Source organism: Lutra lutra, chromosome 4 (genome assembly GCF_902655055.1).
Source record: "Lutra lutra chromosome 4, mLutLut1.2, whole genome shotgun sequence".
NCBI lineage: Eukaryota > Metazoa > Chordata > Mammalia > Carnivora > Mustelidae > Lutra > Lutra lutra.
In genome coordinates this window covers 72,588,021-72,602,744 of record NC_062281.1, presented here as the reverse complement: position 1 = coordinate 72,602,744, position 14,724 = coordinate 72,588,021, and the positions used below count along the sequence as shown (strand labels likewise).

At 40.3% G+C, this 14,724-nt stretch overlaps 1 protein-coding gene across 2 annotated transcripts in view; it reads left to right on the top strand.

The window, feature by feature from the left end:
• The first annotated feature begins 462 nt into the window (after window positions 1-462).
• The window catches only part of CLVS1 (clavesin 1), a 178,848-nt gene continuing 164,586 nt past the window's right edge, over window positions 463-14,724 (top strand). For both annotated transcript variants that reach the window (XM_047728101.1, XM_047728102.1), the window contains exons 1-2: window positions 463-613; window positions 13,509-14,136. In XM_047728101.1, the coding sequence (XP_047584057.1) occupies window positions 13,682-14,136 (455 nt within the window). In that variant the 5' untranslated portion in view covers window positions 463-613; window positions 13,509-13,681. The remainder of the gene's footprint in view (window positions 614-13,508; window positions 14,137-14,724) is intronic.

Genomic DNA, 14,724 nt, shown 5'->3' with positions numbered 1-14,724 from the left:
TCTATCAGTAAAACATTTCTTTCGTTTTTCTAGTTTATTTTTTAAAATAATTTACTTTTTAATTTAGCTCTTTAATCTCTGTGTAGTCAATTTTGGGGTGACGAGGCTTAATTTAAGCCTTTTCCAAATTGTTCATTTCCTCACTACCATTTGTTAATAAAATAATCCGTGCTTTCCTCCATAGGTCTGTGATACTTTTTTTCTCGCTGGTTAACACGGATCTGTTTCAGAAGTTGCATTATCTCTTTAAAAGGTTCTCTTTTTAAGATTGGTGGTAGTTAGTGGGGGTGGGAAGTGATAGTTCCGGTACTTTTTGTCCCAGATGTTACAAAATTACAATTCTTGGTATTGTCTTAATGGAACGGGGAAGAACATCGGTGCGGAGGCACTTAGGACCCAGGGGAAAGCCAGGCTTGGTATAGAAGGACAGAGTCTCCGGCGCACACGCCTCCTACCAAAATCACAGCCCCGTGGAGCCGGGGCTCTCATTCACAGCTTTCTAGAGAAATCTGAGCCCGAACCTGCCAGAATAGGGGATCTCACCCACTCAGCTCAGCAGCGAGGACACCTGCAGAAACACATTCCTAAAGCAAGGCTGAGCGGCTGTGTGAAGGTATTTGTTGCCTTTTTTCTCCCTTCTGTATTTGCAGCGCCTCCCCGCCTTTCCCCCCAGCTCTTGCGATGCCATGGCTGCGGCGTTTCAGCACTTCGGTGCGTGGACAGCTCCCATCTGCAATCCCTCCGCACTCCATCCCTCCCGCACCCCACTTTCCACGCCTTCGCGGTCCATCCTCCTCCTCCCGGCGCCCGCTCAATCTGCGCTCCCTTACACCATCAGCACCCCCATCTCTCCACCATCACCGTCATGATCTCCACCATCACAAGCGCCGTAACTACAGTCAACACAACTGTGTCTTGTCACTTAGACAAAGCCCGAGGTCCTCAGGGTTGAGCAAAAGAACCCAAGTTTTCAGGCACAGGAAGGAAAGTTCAGATGGACGACACCCTTGAAAACAAAGAGAAGCCTGCTTGAGAGAAAGGGAAAGTGAAGCCAGGATAGAGAGAGAGACCCAGGACTGGGGGACAGATGGGGCACTTGCCAGACACCAGCAGTTCAGCCAGCTGCCTTTCAGCAGATTAGGGGCTGTTTAGTTCAGGAAATTAACATGGCCTGGGGTATAGTGTTATTCCGGTAAAACAGATATGTAAGCTCAATCCATGTTTCTGGTTTTCCAATGGAGAATCACCAGGAAGCAGGGTGGGGGGTGACTGATGACTCATATTCACGCACACGCCAATTTTCCTTCCTAAGCGTTTATTACAGGAAACTCTGGAATTAAGTTTTTTACTGAAACGTTCTGTAAAATGAGGACCCGCAAAGATTAACTCTGTGACCGGAGTAAAAATTAAAACGTTGGTGATGATAACCTAACAAATGTGGCTCTCACTGGAAAGTGCTATCTCTTCAAATGTCTCCTCCTGTCTACTTATTTCAATTTTCCAATCTTAAACCTCTCTTTGAAGCAGAGAAGATAGAGCCCTTGCCCAAAAGGCCAAACTAGTAATGATATTCAGAGCAGATGGCCTGTCTTTGTTCATCACTAGTCAAGGACTGACTCGGATTTGGAAGGCGAGATTTTTGTGTGCTTTCTCAGTAATCAGGCAAAAACACCATTTTCCCATAATAGTAAAGGGTAATAGAGTGCAAACATTGAAAAGGCATTTTATGTAACTGTGTTCTGCCGGGCTCTGCTTTTAAAGTGCCATCATTTTCTATCTTAGCTGAAGGGAAGTTGGAACATCTTTCAAATATCTTGAAGGTCTAAATCCAAGTCATAGCACATCTTTAATTTATCCAGGATCATCTGTTTTATAAGGGCTAACAAACAGCAGAAAATAAGTATCTGAGCCTGTCATAAATAAAAATCTTTCAGTGAGTACCCATGTAATCAATTATTACTGAACAGCAAAGCATTGGGTGGATGGTTTTGTTTTTGTTTTGTTTTTTGGTTTTGGGGTATTTTTTTGCAAATCATTTTTCACAAAATTAACATCTTAATTAAAAATGAGATGGATCTTGTTATATGAGAATGGTGTTAGGTCACATTTCACAATAAAGTTTAAATCAGAGCATAGAAAATCCTCATTTAAAAATCGATCTTGTACATTTATCCTCCTTTCTTAAAAAGAAAAAGAGTCATTAAAGCAAGTTTGGTCTAAACTGGCTCACTAATTTTGTCAAAAATAAAAAATAGTCACAAATAAGTAGCTTCTGAAAGAATTTTGAGGGAAAAGTCACACCAAATACTCTTCTGGAATGAGGGATAGTTGCATGTTCTCAAAAGTTACTTACTGCCGTTAATTACAAAAACATTGGCATAATTCAATTTGCCTCTAAAATTCACTCACTTTTGAACTCAAACTAAGAAGACTAGTTGAAGTATCTGGTGAAATAGATTTTAGAGAAGAAGAAAATTTGTTCATTTATGTACCATCCTTAGACAGGTGATGTCCACCATAAACAGGACCCCTCAAGTCCCAAAGAGACAAGGTTCTTTTTTTTTAATTATTAAAGATTTTATTTATTTATTTGACAGAGAGATCACAAGTAGGCAGAGAGGCAGGAAGAAAGAGAGGGGGAAGAGGCTCCCTGCTGAGCAGAGAGCCTGGTGTGGTGAGGGGCTCCATCCCAGGACCCTGAGATCATGACCTGAGCTGAAGGCAGAGGCTTAACCCACTGAGGCACCCAGGTGCCCCAAAACAAGATTCTTAATAGCTGTTTACAAACAATGGTTCAACCCAGATAATATTTTAAAGTGTACATTTTGCCAGCTCTGGCTGCTTCAAACCAGAAACTCAGACCAAGGATCCAGTGTCTCCAGTGCTGCTGTCTTCCTGTGCTGAACACAATTTCCTGAGGTTGGGGAAATCTCTAAACAATACTGCTTTGGTGAGATTTACAGACATCTGTCTCAGAAGTGCTGCCTTTCTCTGATGAAATACTATGCTGGGCTTATTAATTTTTATACAGTGCTACTCTCCTGGCTTCTTCTTTTATTCTTTTCTCTATTATGGGCCATCTTACTTTTTTAATATTTTCAGTAACATAACTTTCTCCTTTTAATAATGGATTTTAAAGTGAACAGAAAACGTGTTTTCCATCAGAGTGGCATCACACACTTTTGAAGACATGTTCACAGAGGGGCATGATCCTTTTAGAATCATGGAGTGTAAAGCTTGCTAAACTTTTATTTCCCAAAAAGGGGAATCAGGAACTCTTGAGAATTAGTGGTATTTGCTCTCTTTTGCAAGCTTTACAAAAGGACACCTTATTAACCCTGTGTGCGATGTCCATTCATGACTTTATACACTTCCTCAAAGCAGCGCCATACTTAGTAAATGGATTCAGACTTGGATTTTTAATTCTTTCCTGTTACATGGTGATTGAGACAGAAGGTAACAGAGCAAAAGGAGTATACAAAATATGAGGTTTGGTTGTGTGTCATCTGTCTAGAAATACCCCTCAACATTGCCAAGAGAGATCTTTCCCTACATTATACCCTTCTCCAGATTTTAATTATTTTGATTACTGTTCATTTTATCCAGATTTACTGGAATAGATTTGTTTCGAGAGAAGACCCACAATGTGAATTACTTCAAGTCTGCAACCCCCTAACATCGATCCCAAGTGTTATATATCTCCAGAGAGAGCCGTGTTTACTTTCTATCCAAGTTTATGTCAGCTTAACAGAAATTTGCCTTCTTTGGTTTGACTTTTCAAGGATGTGGAAATTAACTAGTCACTCCCCCCCCAAATACTTTCATTTATTTAGTTAATAAGTTCATTATTCTTCACTACCTCTACTGTTCCTCACAGCCCTTTATCATATCTTCTCTGACCAGATAACCCAATCCTTTCCCCTTTCATGGACATGTTATCACATGACAGGGAGTATCAGAGAAAATTTTCTGGTAGGAGGCTAATTTTCTATAAGCATTTCTTCTTCCTGACTTCTGAGCCAGCAGGAATTTTCCCTATATGTGTTTGAGATGATTGTTCTTGTCTTCTGGACCCTTTTAGCCACATCTCTAATTCATAGATATTATGCAAAGCAACTTTCCCCATTTCTTCTCCTTAAAATAACATCATGTCAATTCAGCTTCTGTTACTGCTCAAATGTCTTACATAAAGTTCAATACCTTTATATGTGCCAAGCACATAGTGTATTCAGTGCTCATTCTTCTGTAGTTTGGGATGAAGGGAAATTGTGGGCCTGGAAATGGCAGAGGAGCTCACATTACAGGTTTTAGAAGTAAGAGAACTCTAGTCGGGTGTGTAGCCAAATAAAACAAAATAAACAAAACATGTGAGATTCTCCTCTTTTTCCTTGTCCCCCTTCTCTTTCTCCCTCTCTTTCTCTTAGCATCTCTTGCTTCCTCCCCCATCCTTTCTTGATTGCTTTTTGTTGACATATAGAGCACACAAGCATGTGTGCAGTTAATGTAGTGAACTAATGAGCTTTTATGAGTGCTGGTATCCAAATGGAGTGAGCACCCATTGGGCAGAGTCACGCTGCTGTCCACAGACAGTGTGAGCTCTGACTTCAGAGATAATGAACCTACCTTCTCAACCCTTTGGAATCAATCCTCTAGAGCAGGGTTTCCTAAACAGTGCGCACACAAATTGCCTGGGTACTGCTGATGCTACTGAGCCACGGAAACCACTTTGAGAAACAAAGACAACAGTTTCTTTCTTTCTGAACAGTCCCACCTTAATGTCTGAGTAGTAAAAAATGGCACTCATACTAAAGCAAAACAAAGACCACTCTAGGCAATATAGTTGAGAAATCACAGCTGTAGTTGAGTAGAAAGGGATACCAATCACCCCTTTCTTCCCACCTCAGCCATGCGCACCTTGTTGGGTTCCACCTTCACCTGGCACTTTTCTTAACTGATCCCTGCAGTTGAAGTCATCTGCCCAAGCACATCTGGAAGAAGGGTCCCAGTCACTTCAGCATGCTGGGGAAAACACAGAGGGAAAGAGGGCAAGTGGATTCAGTGGCCATCTTTGGCTGAGCCCTGCCTTTCTCACATCTCTCCAGATCCTCTTCCTCTAAAGAGTCTATTCTTAGAGAAATACCCTCTTCCTTGGATGACAGAAGAGTCACATGTTTGTTTTTTCCTTCCCCTCCTGCTGATACTCCTAAGAAGCACAACTGAAATTAAATTTTAAATTGGGGCATTGACTGCCAATGACTTCTTATGGGGATAGTTTAATAGCACAGAAAAACATTTTAGTCTAATTTTCTATGTCTCAATAAATTTTTCCCAGCAGATTGTCTTTATTTAGAATACAGTGGGTTATAAGGTAAATACTACTTCAACTAAGTACTTTTCTACCGTGAGGCAGAAAAATCCCATGCCTTCCTTCCCTCCTTCAACTTGTATTATTTGCCCCAAAGCAAACTAAAAGAATAAAAGTTGTGTAGGTGTTCTAGAACACAGGACACAATCCTCTGTCAAAAAGTCCATCTTGGAGCTCCAGACTATTCTAATTCTGATCTGGCCTTTATTTGGGGTATAAGTTCACAGTGTCTCTACTCTGATTAAACTCCTTCCAATTTACTTTTAATCTTTCTTAAGAGCAAGAGCAAATGGGAGCAGATGACAGTGCTTAGTTGCTATTTTAAAGACAGCCAAGGGAATCAACACAATGAATATTTATATGGCAAGGGTAAGCCCTGCGCTAGGACTGAGTTAAAGGTGATGGACATTTGAAGGTGTGCCAGAGGCTAAATTCTGGTCACATTACACTTTCAGATGATTAAAGGTCTCCCCTTTATCCTTCTGGAATTCTCTCCCTGCCCTTGGCATAGCTAGTTTGCATCTGCAAGTTGAGTAATGTTTGATAGAATGCTGATGGACTGGGAACCAATCTGTTACTCACAGGATTTCGAGTCCTTTGCCAGTACTTATGCAGAGAAATCCTACAAGCCCTCATGGTCAATTTCAAATTCATCATTTGGAAAAAACAAAAAAACAAAACAAAACAACCTCTTCTGGTTAGCACCATTTAATCTGAGGATTAAATGTTATGTATCACCAGCTGTAAGGGAGCATATCATCTTCCAGGAAAGATTTCAAATACAGTTGTACTTAAAAAAAAATTTTTTTTCACTCGTTGTGATTTTCAATTTTGGTCTAGATGTATCAGCAACATCTATTTTTATTTCATTCAGTATAAAAATTCCTTTCAGCATTCCTAGGGGAAAAACATACTCAGTTAAAAATTTTGAAGTGACATTTTGGAAAGTTGAAGAGTCATCAGGGTTGACCTAATTCAATATACCTTTAAAATTTGGAGACATAACTTTCATACCTTGATGGAGGAGGTAGTTGATTAGACTTTCATGTGGAAAGTTTTATCCTTCAGATTGATCTTTCATTTTTTTTTCTTATAAAACAAATATGGCTATAATTTCTCATTTTCTACTGGTATTAATTTAAATTTATGTGTACTTAAAATTTTTCTTCTGTGTTACTAGGAACATCCCAAAGCAATACATATTTGAGACATTTTCATTATTTACTGATGTTCTTATATTTCAAACAATATCTAGGCTTTATAGATTTTATCTTCTGGTCATGACAACAATATACTCTTTCCTTCCCAAATCTGGCCGACTTTACAACATTCTTTAAATGATCTCCCTTAGGACTGGTGGAGTGTGGGTATGTGCCTGTTGTGTGAATGACTCATTGGGAGAGCACAGGCATCCAGAGTGGTGTAGAGAAAGTACCTACCCTGAGAAGCAGGGCAAGGTCATTGACAGAACATGGGCCTTAGATCAGGGAGGCTGTGGTGTCAATCTTCATTCTTCTAGCTATAATTAATCTATCTAAATCTCAGATTTATCCTTTCATCTAATAAATACCCAACTTTAAAGGTTGGTGTGGAGATTAGATCATAGAACAACAAAGCTTTAGGTACATAATAAACACTCAGTGAATATTTGTTTGTTTTTCCCCCAATTTTTAACATTAGTTTATTATCTGACTTTAAGACAAGTGCTTTGTTGTTCTAAGACTCAACCTCTTTTAACCTGGAAACAAGAAAACTATGATCAACAAGATCACAGTAAATGTAAGATGGAGTTTTTATTTCCAAAACGCTTTTACCTACATCATTTCACGTGATCCTCAGTATCTCCCAGGAAATCCTTCTTCTTCCTACCTATTGCAGGATCATTGTAACGATGAGGAAAGATAATGGGTGTAAAAGGCTTTGAAATAATACATACTCACCTACATATTCTGTAGACAAGGTGCGGTTATTATTAGTCTGATTGTTTCCCACTATATTTAATGTGAGTTTCTGAAGATAATGAAATAAATGCAAGTAACAGATTATAAAATAACCAAAGTCAATTTCATTTGGATTATTGTACTTTCTAAAATGATTTTTCTGCGTAGATTCCTTAGTTCATAAATACTACGATGTATGTTTTATAGGTGTGTGTGTATGTGTGTGTACAAATCCACCTTTTTAAGACTGAATTATTTTTTCAGATTTATTTATTTATATGACAGAGGGAGTGAGCCTGCAGGAGTGGGATGGGGGAGGGGCAGAGGGAAAGAATCTCAAGCAGGCTCCCCACTGAGTATGAAGCCTGATATGAGGCTTGATCTCACAACGCTGAGATCATGGCTTGAGCCGAAATAAAGACTCAGATGCTTACCTGACTGAGCCACCTCAGAGCCCCATGACTGAATTTTGTATAAGGAAATTTACAAATAGATTTCTTCTAGGGCCACCTGGGGAGCTCAGGTGGTTAAATATCTGCCTTCGGATCGAGACCCCCATTGGGCTCTCTGCTTGGTGGGGAGCTTGCTTCTCCTTCTCCCTCTCTTGCTCTCCTTGCTTATATCCTATTGCTCTCTCTGTCAAATAAATAAACAAAATTTTTAAAAAAAATTTCTTCTAATGGAAACTTGAGATGAACTGGGAATCTTGAATCTATAGATACCATGATTTTAAATATCATGATATGAAGATTCTTCTTTCCTCTCTCTCATACAAAATAGTACTACCACTTAAATTTCTACTTCATTAGAAAAAGCATGCATTTAAAGTAGAAGTTAGCTTCTACCTTGGGTGTCCCAGAGGGTGTGGTAAGTTACTCTGCATGTATATGTAACAATGTCTAAATAAAGAATCATTTGGACCCAAACAGCAATGAGAAAGATGGTTTCTGAGGCTCACATGAATCTGCCTAACATGCCCTTTTTGATTATCAAGCACATTTCAGTGCCCAGATCATGCTTGGCACTCTGCTAGGCATGGCAAAGTATCAATCCTTCAAATAGAATGGCAGGATCTTTGATCGGCATTTTAGCCAAAGGAAGATATGCAAAGGAAGAGCAAACATTTCTAATAGCTGGAAAAGGCATAGACAGCTAGATTTTTATTTTTATTTTTATTATCTTTAAAAAAAAAAAAAGATTTTATTTATTTATTTGACAGAGAGAGATCACAAGTAGCCAGAGAGGCAGACAGAAAGAGGGGGGTAAACAGACTCCCTGCTGAGCAGAGAGCCCAATGTGGGGCTCGATCCTAGGACCCTGGGATCATGACCTGAGCCAAGGGCAGAGGTTTTAACCCACTGAGCCACCCAGGCGCACCGATAGCTAGATATTTAAATAGCTTCAATCCTCTTCTGAGGAAGAAACAGAGACAAGACTGGACATCTGTATGGTGTGGCATTTGGCTACCTAAGAATATCTGTGAACTCCTTCAGCATGTTTAGGTTTATGGGATGGTAAATCTCGAAGGAATTTTAGTAAAGGACAGTTAAGTTTCTGAGAGGAAAGATGACTTGCTGAAGGTCACTAAGCTCTTACGTAGTAAATACTAGAGCCTCTTTGCTGCACCTAAGGGGCAGAAAAGCACAGTAGGAAAGAGCATGGGACCGGAGAAAGATTACTTGGTCTTGAATCCAATTTTTCTGGTTAGCAGTTGTGCAACCCTGGGAAACTCATTTAACCTCTTTATGCCTCGGTCTCCTCATCTGAAAAATGGGAACAATAATACACTCATTTCATACAGTTGTTCTAAAGATCAAATAATGTAATGTATTAATAGAGAATATGTAAGTGCCTGGGACATAGTAAGTATACTTATAAATATGATAAATTAAAGCTATTATTATTATTCATTCCACTGGACAGAAAACCACTCCTACTTCTTCATGTGATACCAAGTCCAGTGTATCTTTTCATACTTAGTTGACCAATTCAAAAAAGTTGAGTGAGAACAAAGGATGGCAGTCAAGTAAGAACACTACATCCTGGAGAACATTCTTAAAGGGCACAGCATTTTTAGCCACAAATATTAACAATTAAAGTTGTTATTTAAATAGCAGATGATTCAGACTTATGAAGCAAAGCAGTCGCCTTTAATGGAAAATATCTATTTTATCTCAAGTGGCCCTGGCTTGGGTGTTCTCCCCAGAAGCTTCTACCGAATGCTGAGGATAGAATAAAGATGTAAAACTGAAGCAAATTTATGTCTATATTATAGATTGGAAGCATAACTATGTGTGGAGGTGGGTCATGAAAAATGCAGTCTCAGCTCTCCCCTTGAACCCATAGTAATTTATTTCAGAAACATTGTGGAGTTCCCTGAACTGTAAGGTGTGTAACTTTAAATCTTCTGAAGGGGACAAGCTGTTGCTATGACTGGTGCTCTGAGCATCCTGTGCCGTGGCTAGGAACTGTGAACATCACCCAGCCTGCTTCAGGGAGGCAATGATCTGAAGTACAGTGTGCCTAGGCTAAATTCTCCTGGGCAATTAAAAGTCAGCTGCAACACCATCTTTTAAGGAAAATGGTTCAGAGGCACCCAACAGCAGGGGAAACCACTCACTCATTGAAATAATGTTTTGACTTTATTCATTTATTCTCTCTATACTTATTGGGCACCTGTGTGGTAGACACTGTTGTAGGCATTGAGGATAGACAGTGAACACAGCCAAGTTGCTCCACTCATGGGCTGACACTCTTTGTGTCAGACACTGTCTTGGGGATCCACAGATGAGTGAGATCCAGCAATTCTCAGCAAGGACTTTAGAGTAAAGAGAGAGAGAGGGACATGGCAATGACATGATGTGGTTGGGGCTGTGGGACTGCCAGTGACCTGGGAAGGTCAGGGATGGTTTCCTAGAGAAAATGGTGTCCAGATGCATCCTGAAGGGTGAAGAAGAGTTCATCAGAAGTCATGCTTTGTCAAGGCCCACAGAGGTGAGGAGAAACTTCACGTGGCTCGGTATGGCTGGTGAATCTGGAAAGAGATAAGGATGAAATGATGAGGAGTGTTGGAAACCTTATTACGTGGTTTTATACTTCATTCTGGGACAACTGGCAGGTATTGGTCAATGTCCATCGAGGAATGACATGAGCAGATTTCAAGTAGAATCCAGAGAATGGGGGGGGGGGGGGCGAAGGTCAAGGTTGGCAGCAGGGACACCATAGAGAGGATGTTACAGGGCTAAACAGACAAAGACTGATATGACCCAGACAAAGACAGGGAAAATGGATGGAAAAAAACAGGCAGATTTAAGAAATATTATGGAAGTAATTGTCTGGAAGTGGGTGGGAAGGGAGAGAGTCAAAGAATAGTAGACTCCCAGGTTTCTAGAATGGGAAATGGCACAGAAGATGACGTCAGTCACTAAGAGGTAGAGGTGGAGGAGTGAATTCAGGATGAGGAACGAGGATTTGTTCAGGCTTAAGCACATGGAATTTGTGGTGTCTAGAGGGCATCTCTGTGGGGTTGTTGAGAAGGCGGTTGAATGTGTAGCCTGGAGACCAGGAGAGAGCCATACAGAGAAATCGTATTACATGTAGGTGGTCAAACCACAGGGCAGGATCCTAGAAACACTACACTGAAGTGTTCACAGAAAGAGAAGACAGCACAGGAGTCGGCAAGGCTAAGAGAACAATCAGGGTGTCTGGAGTCAGAGAAAAACGAATGGGAGAATAGCAGAGAGAGTTTTAAGAAGGATGAAGTCATCAGTATCAAATACTGTTAGAATTCACTCATAAAGAGGACTGAAATTTGTCTATTGGATGTAGGAACAAAAAGATCATTCACTAGTAGGGTGACCATCTGTCTGCGTTTGCTGCGATTTGTCCCAGTTTATGGCTATTGTTCCAGCATTATTATTATTATAAGTGCCCCCTCCTGTTTAAATTTGGATGGTAAATTATATGATCATTCTGCTCAAGTGGATGGTGGGAGCAGTGAAGACATTGCTCTGGGTGTGGGGATGAATTAGAAGAGGAGACCTCAAACACAGTAACTTTCTGAAGGGGTTTGGTAAGGCCACTACATGGGGACGTTTAACATCAGATGAACATTGAGCTAGAAGGATTCGGAAGTTTCTTCCAATCCCGGGAATAGTTCATAGCATTATTTTCCATTTACCATTCTAAGTCCTTACAATTAGTGAAAATCAAGACTTTGTTTTATTTCTCATTTTCATGTTATCAAGCTAAATGCTGTTTTCTTACAAGTTATTTTACAAAGCCAACATTTTATCTGTAAAATTTGTCTTATTTCATTATCTTGAAGATGAATACGTTACTTGAACTGTTCTTCAGCTCCCCCATATCACAGTATAAAGCAGAAATGTGCGAGTTGATTGTCTCCCTGAAGAACTGACTGATAGTTCTAAATTAGGCAGAAGAATCATTTTTGTCTTTTAAATTATTTTGTAGGATAAAAAAGTACAAATAATAATTAGTTTGGGTATAAATATTCTTTTTTTTTTAAAGATTTTATTTATTTATTTGACAGAGAGAGATCACAAGTAGGCAGAGAGGCAGGCAGAGAGAGAGGAAGGGAAGCAGGCTCCCTGCTGAGCAGAGAGCCCGATGCGGGACTCGATCCCAGGACCCTGAGATCATGACCTGAGCCGAAGGCAGCAGCTTAACCCACTGAGCCACCCAGGCGCCCAAAAACGAGTGGTTGTGACCCCGACGTGACTTGAACAAGGTATAAATATTCTGCCTCTCATGGCAAATACTGTAGACCTGAGGAAAAAAACACCTGCCTTCAAGTTCATTTACACCTCGTGTGTCTTCTGATTTTTGCAACTTCTGGGTTACATCAAACAGATGTCTGAGGGCATTTCATATTTAAAATGAGAAAGATGCAAATAATAGGGTGTTCCTCTGTAGAAGGAGGTGTAGAAGTCAAAAGAGATGTATCTGAGGAGATTCAATCATTATCATAAGTAAAATGATAGCTCGGAACAACAAGAAAATCATAAAAAATGGGAGCAGGGGGCGCCTGGGTGGCTCAGTGGGTTAAGCCGCTGCCTTCGGCTCAGGTCATGATCTCGGAGTCCTGGAATCGAGTCCCGCATCGGGCTCTCTGCTCAGCAGGGAGCCTGCTTCCTCCTGTCTCTCTGCCTGCCTCTCTGCCTGCTTGTGATCTCTCTCTGTCAAATAAATAAATAAAATCTTTAAAAAAAAAAAAATGGGAGCAGGGAGGCATCCTGGGTTTCAAGTCCCTTTGCCTTTCCTACGGAAGAGTAACAAAGGCAAACAACAAAGCTGCTCCTAAGGTCCACACGTGAGCATTCTTTCTCACTGCTATTGGATTTGATTATGGAAGGTCAGGTTTCCAGCCAAAAGGCGGCCACCCTTCCCCTTCCCCCCAGGCCATTGTTAGTTCAGTTTTGAGTAATTAGGTACCTGTGGGGTTAGGTTAGAGTGACCTTTAACAGTCGCTTTTTATTGTTGGGATGCAAACGACTGCCTTTTAAAAAGGTAGGGGGGAGGGGACATTTCTGTGAAAGGTACTTCCGATTGAGAAAAAAGGCTAATGGGGAGCAATAAATTGTACAGCAGCCATAATTTCTAGGCCTGTGAATAGCCCCATAAAACAGGCTGCCGCAGAGGAGGGATCTTTCTCTCTTCGTACTGTTTCTTAGAGTAATTAATGAAAGAGCCATCTATTAACTAATCTGACCGTATGCTATTATGTTAACCAGTCAGTGTAACTAAGAAGTTCCCAAACATCTTTCAAAAATTGACGTATGATGCATTCAGGATGTGAAGGATAAAATTCTGCCAATTACACGATTTTATTTATTTTTTATTTTTTTTAAGATTTTATTTATTTATTTGACAGAGAAAGAGAGACAGCAAGAGAGGGAATACAAGCAGGGAAAGTGGAAGAGGAAGCAGCAGACCTCCCTCTGAGCAGGGAGCCCCATGTGGGGCTGATCCCAGGACTCTGGGATCGTGACCTGACCCTAAGGCAGATGCCCAAAGACTGAGCCACCCAGGAACCCCAATTACACCATTTACCCTTCATTCTTCGGAGATCTTGTCTAGTCTAATCCCCAGCACAATACTGCTTTTCTATCTCAGTTGCAATTAATTTGCCCAGATGTTGTATCGTCACTGTTTCAGCTCTCTTGTGTGCATTTGTTTTGCAGTAAGAAATGGTCTCAGAGTTGCTTTTTTTTTGGATGGCCCCCACCACATAAGACCTGAATGTCCTACTGCTCTCCAAGAACAGAAAGAAGACCATCTATTTGTCTGCTTTTGTGGCAACTTGGTAGTAACGAAACTGTTGAATGGGCCCCAATTTCGGCAGACCATCAGGTGAATGGGACCAGTCTCCATTCTTCCAAAATATCAGAAATTAAGCACGTGGAAAGGAGATTCGGCCAAGATGACCCATTTACAGGCCGGACTCAGTCCAGAGACTATAGAGAAAGCTCGCCTGGAACTGAATGAGAACCCAGATGTCTTACATCAGGATATCCAGCAAGTCAGGGACATGATCATCACCAGGCCTGACATTGGGTTTTTACGTACAGATGATGCCTTCATCCTGAGATTTCTCCGAGCCAGGAAGTTTCACCAAGCAGATGCCTTCAGACTCCTGGCCCAGTACTTTCAGTACCGTCAGCTCAACCTGGACATGTTCAAAAACTTCAAGGCTGATGACCCTGGCATTAAGAGGGCTCTCATCGACGGGTTCCCTGGAGTGCTGGAAAACCGTGATCACTACGGCAGGAAGATTCTTCTGCTCTTTGCCGCCAATTGGGATCAGAGTAGGTAAATGTAGATAGTGTCTTTACTTGGTTTTTCCTTTTTGTAAGCATCCTCAATGCATGTTTGGGGCTGTATGGCTTTTGTTTTCAAAAAATGCAAAAAATGTGTGATGTGGGGGCTTTATAAGTGTATATATATATATATATATATATATATATATATATATATACACATATATACACACACATATATGTATATATATATATATATACATATATACACACACATATATGTATATATATACACATATATATACATATATGAATATAAATATATTCATTTCACCAGGCCACAAAAGATGATTTAAGGCCACAGGACTACTTGTCATCAAAAGGCAATTCTGGATTCATGACTGTGGTTTGGAACAATAGAATCATAGTGTTAGAATTGTAAGACATCTTAGAAGTCATTATTCTATTCATCAGAGTGGGTCATTTATTTTAATAAAGTTGAAAGCTGGTCTTCTAGAAGAACCATATATTCTGTCTTTCGTGTTCTCATCTTTAGCAACCAAAACAACAAAAATGGATTCAGTAGATGGTTTTAAATCAAATGTTTTCAACATATAAATAATTTCTTGGATCCTCTCCA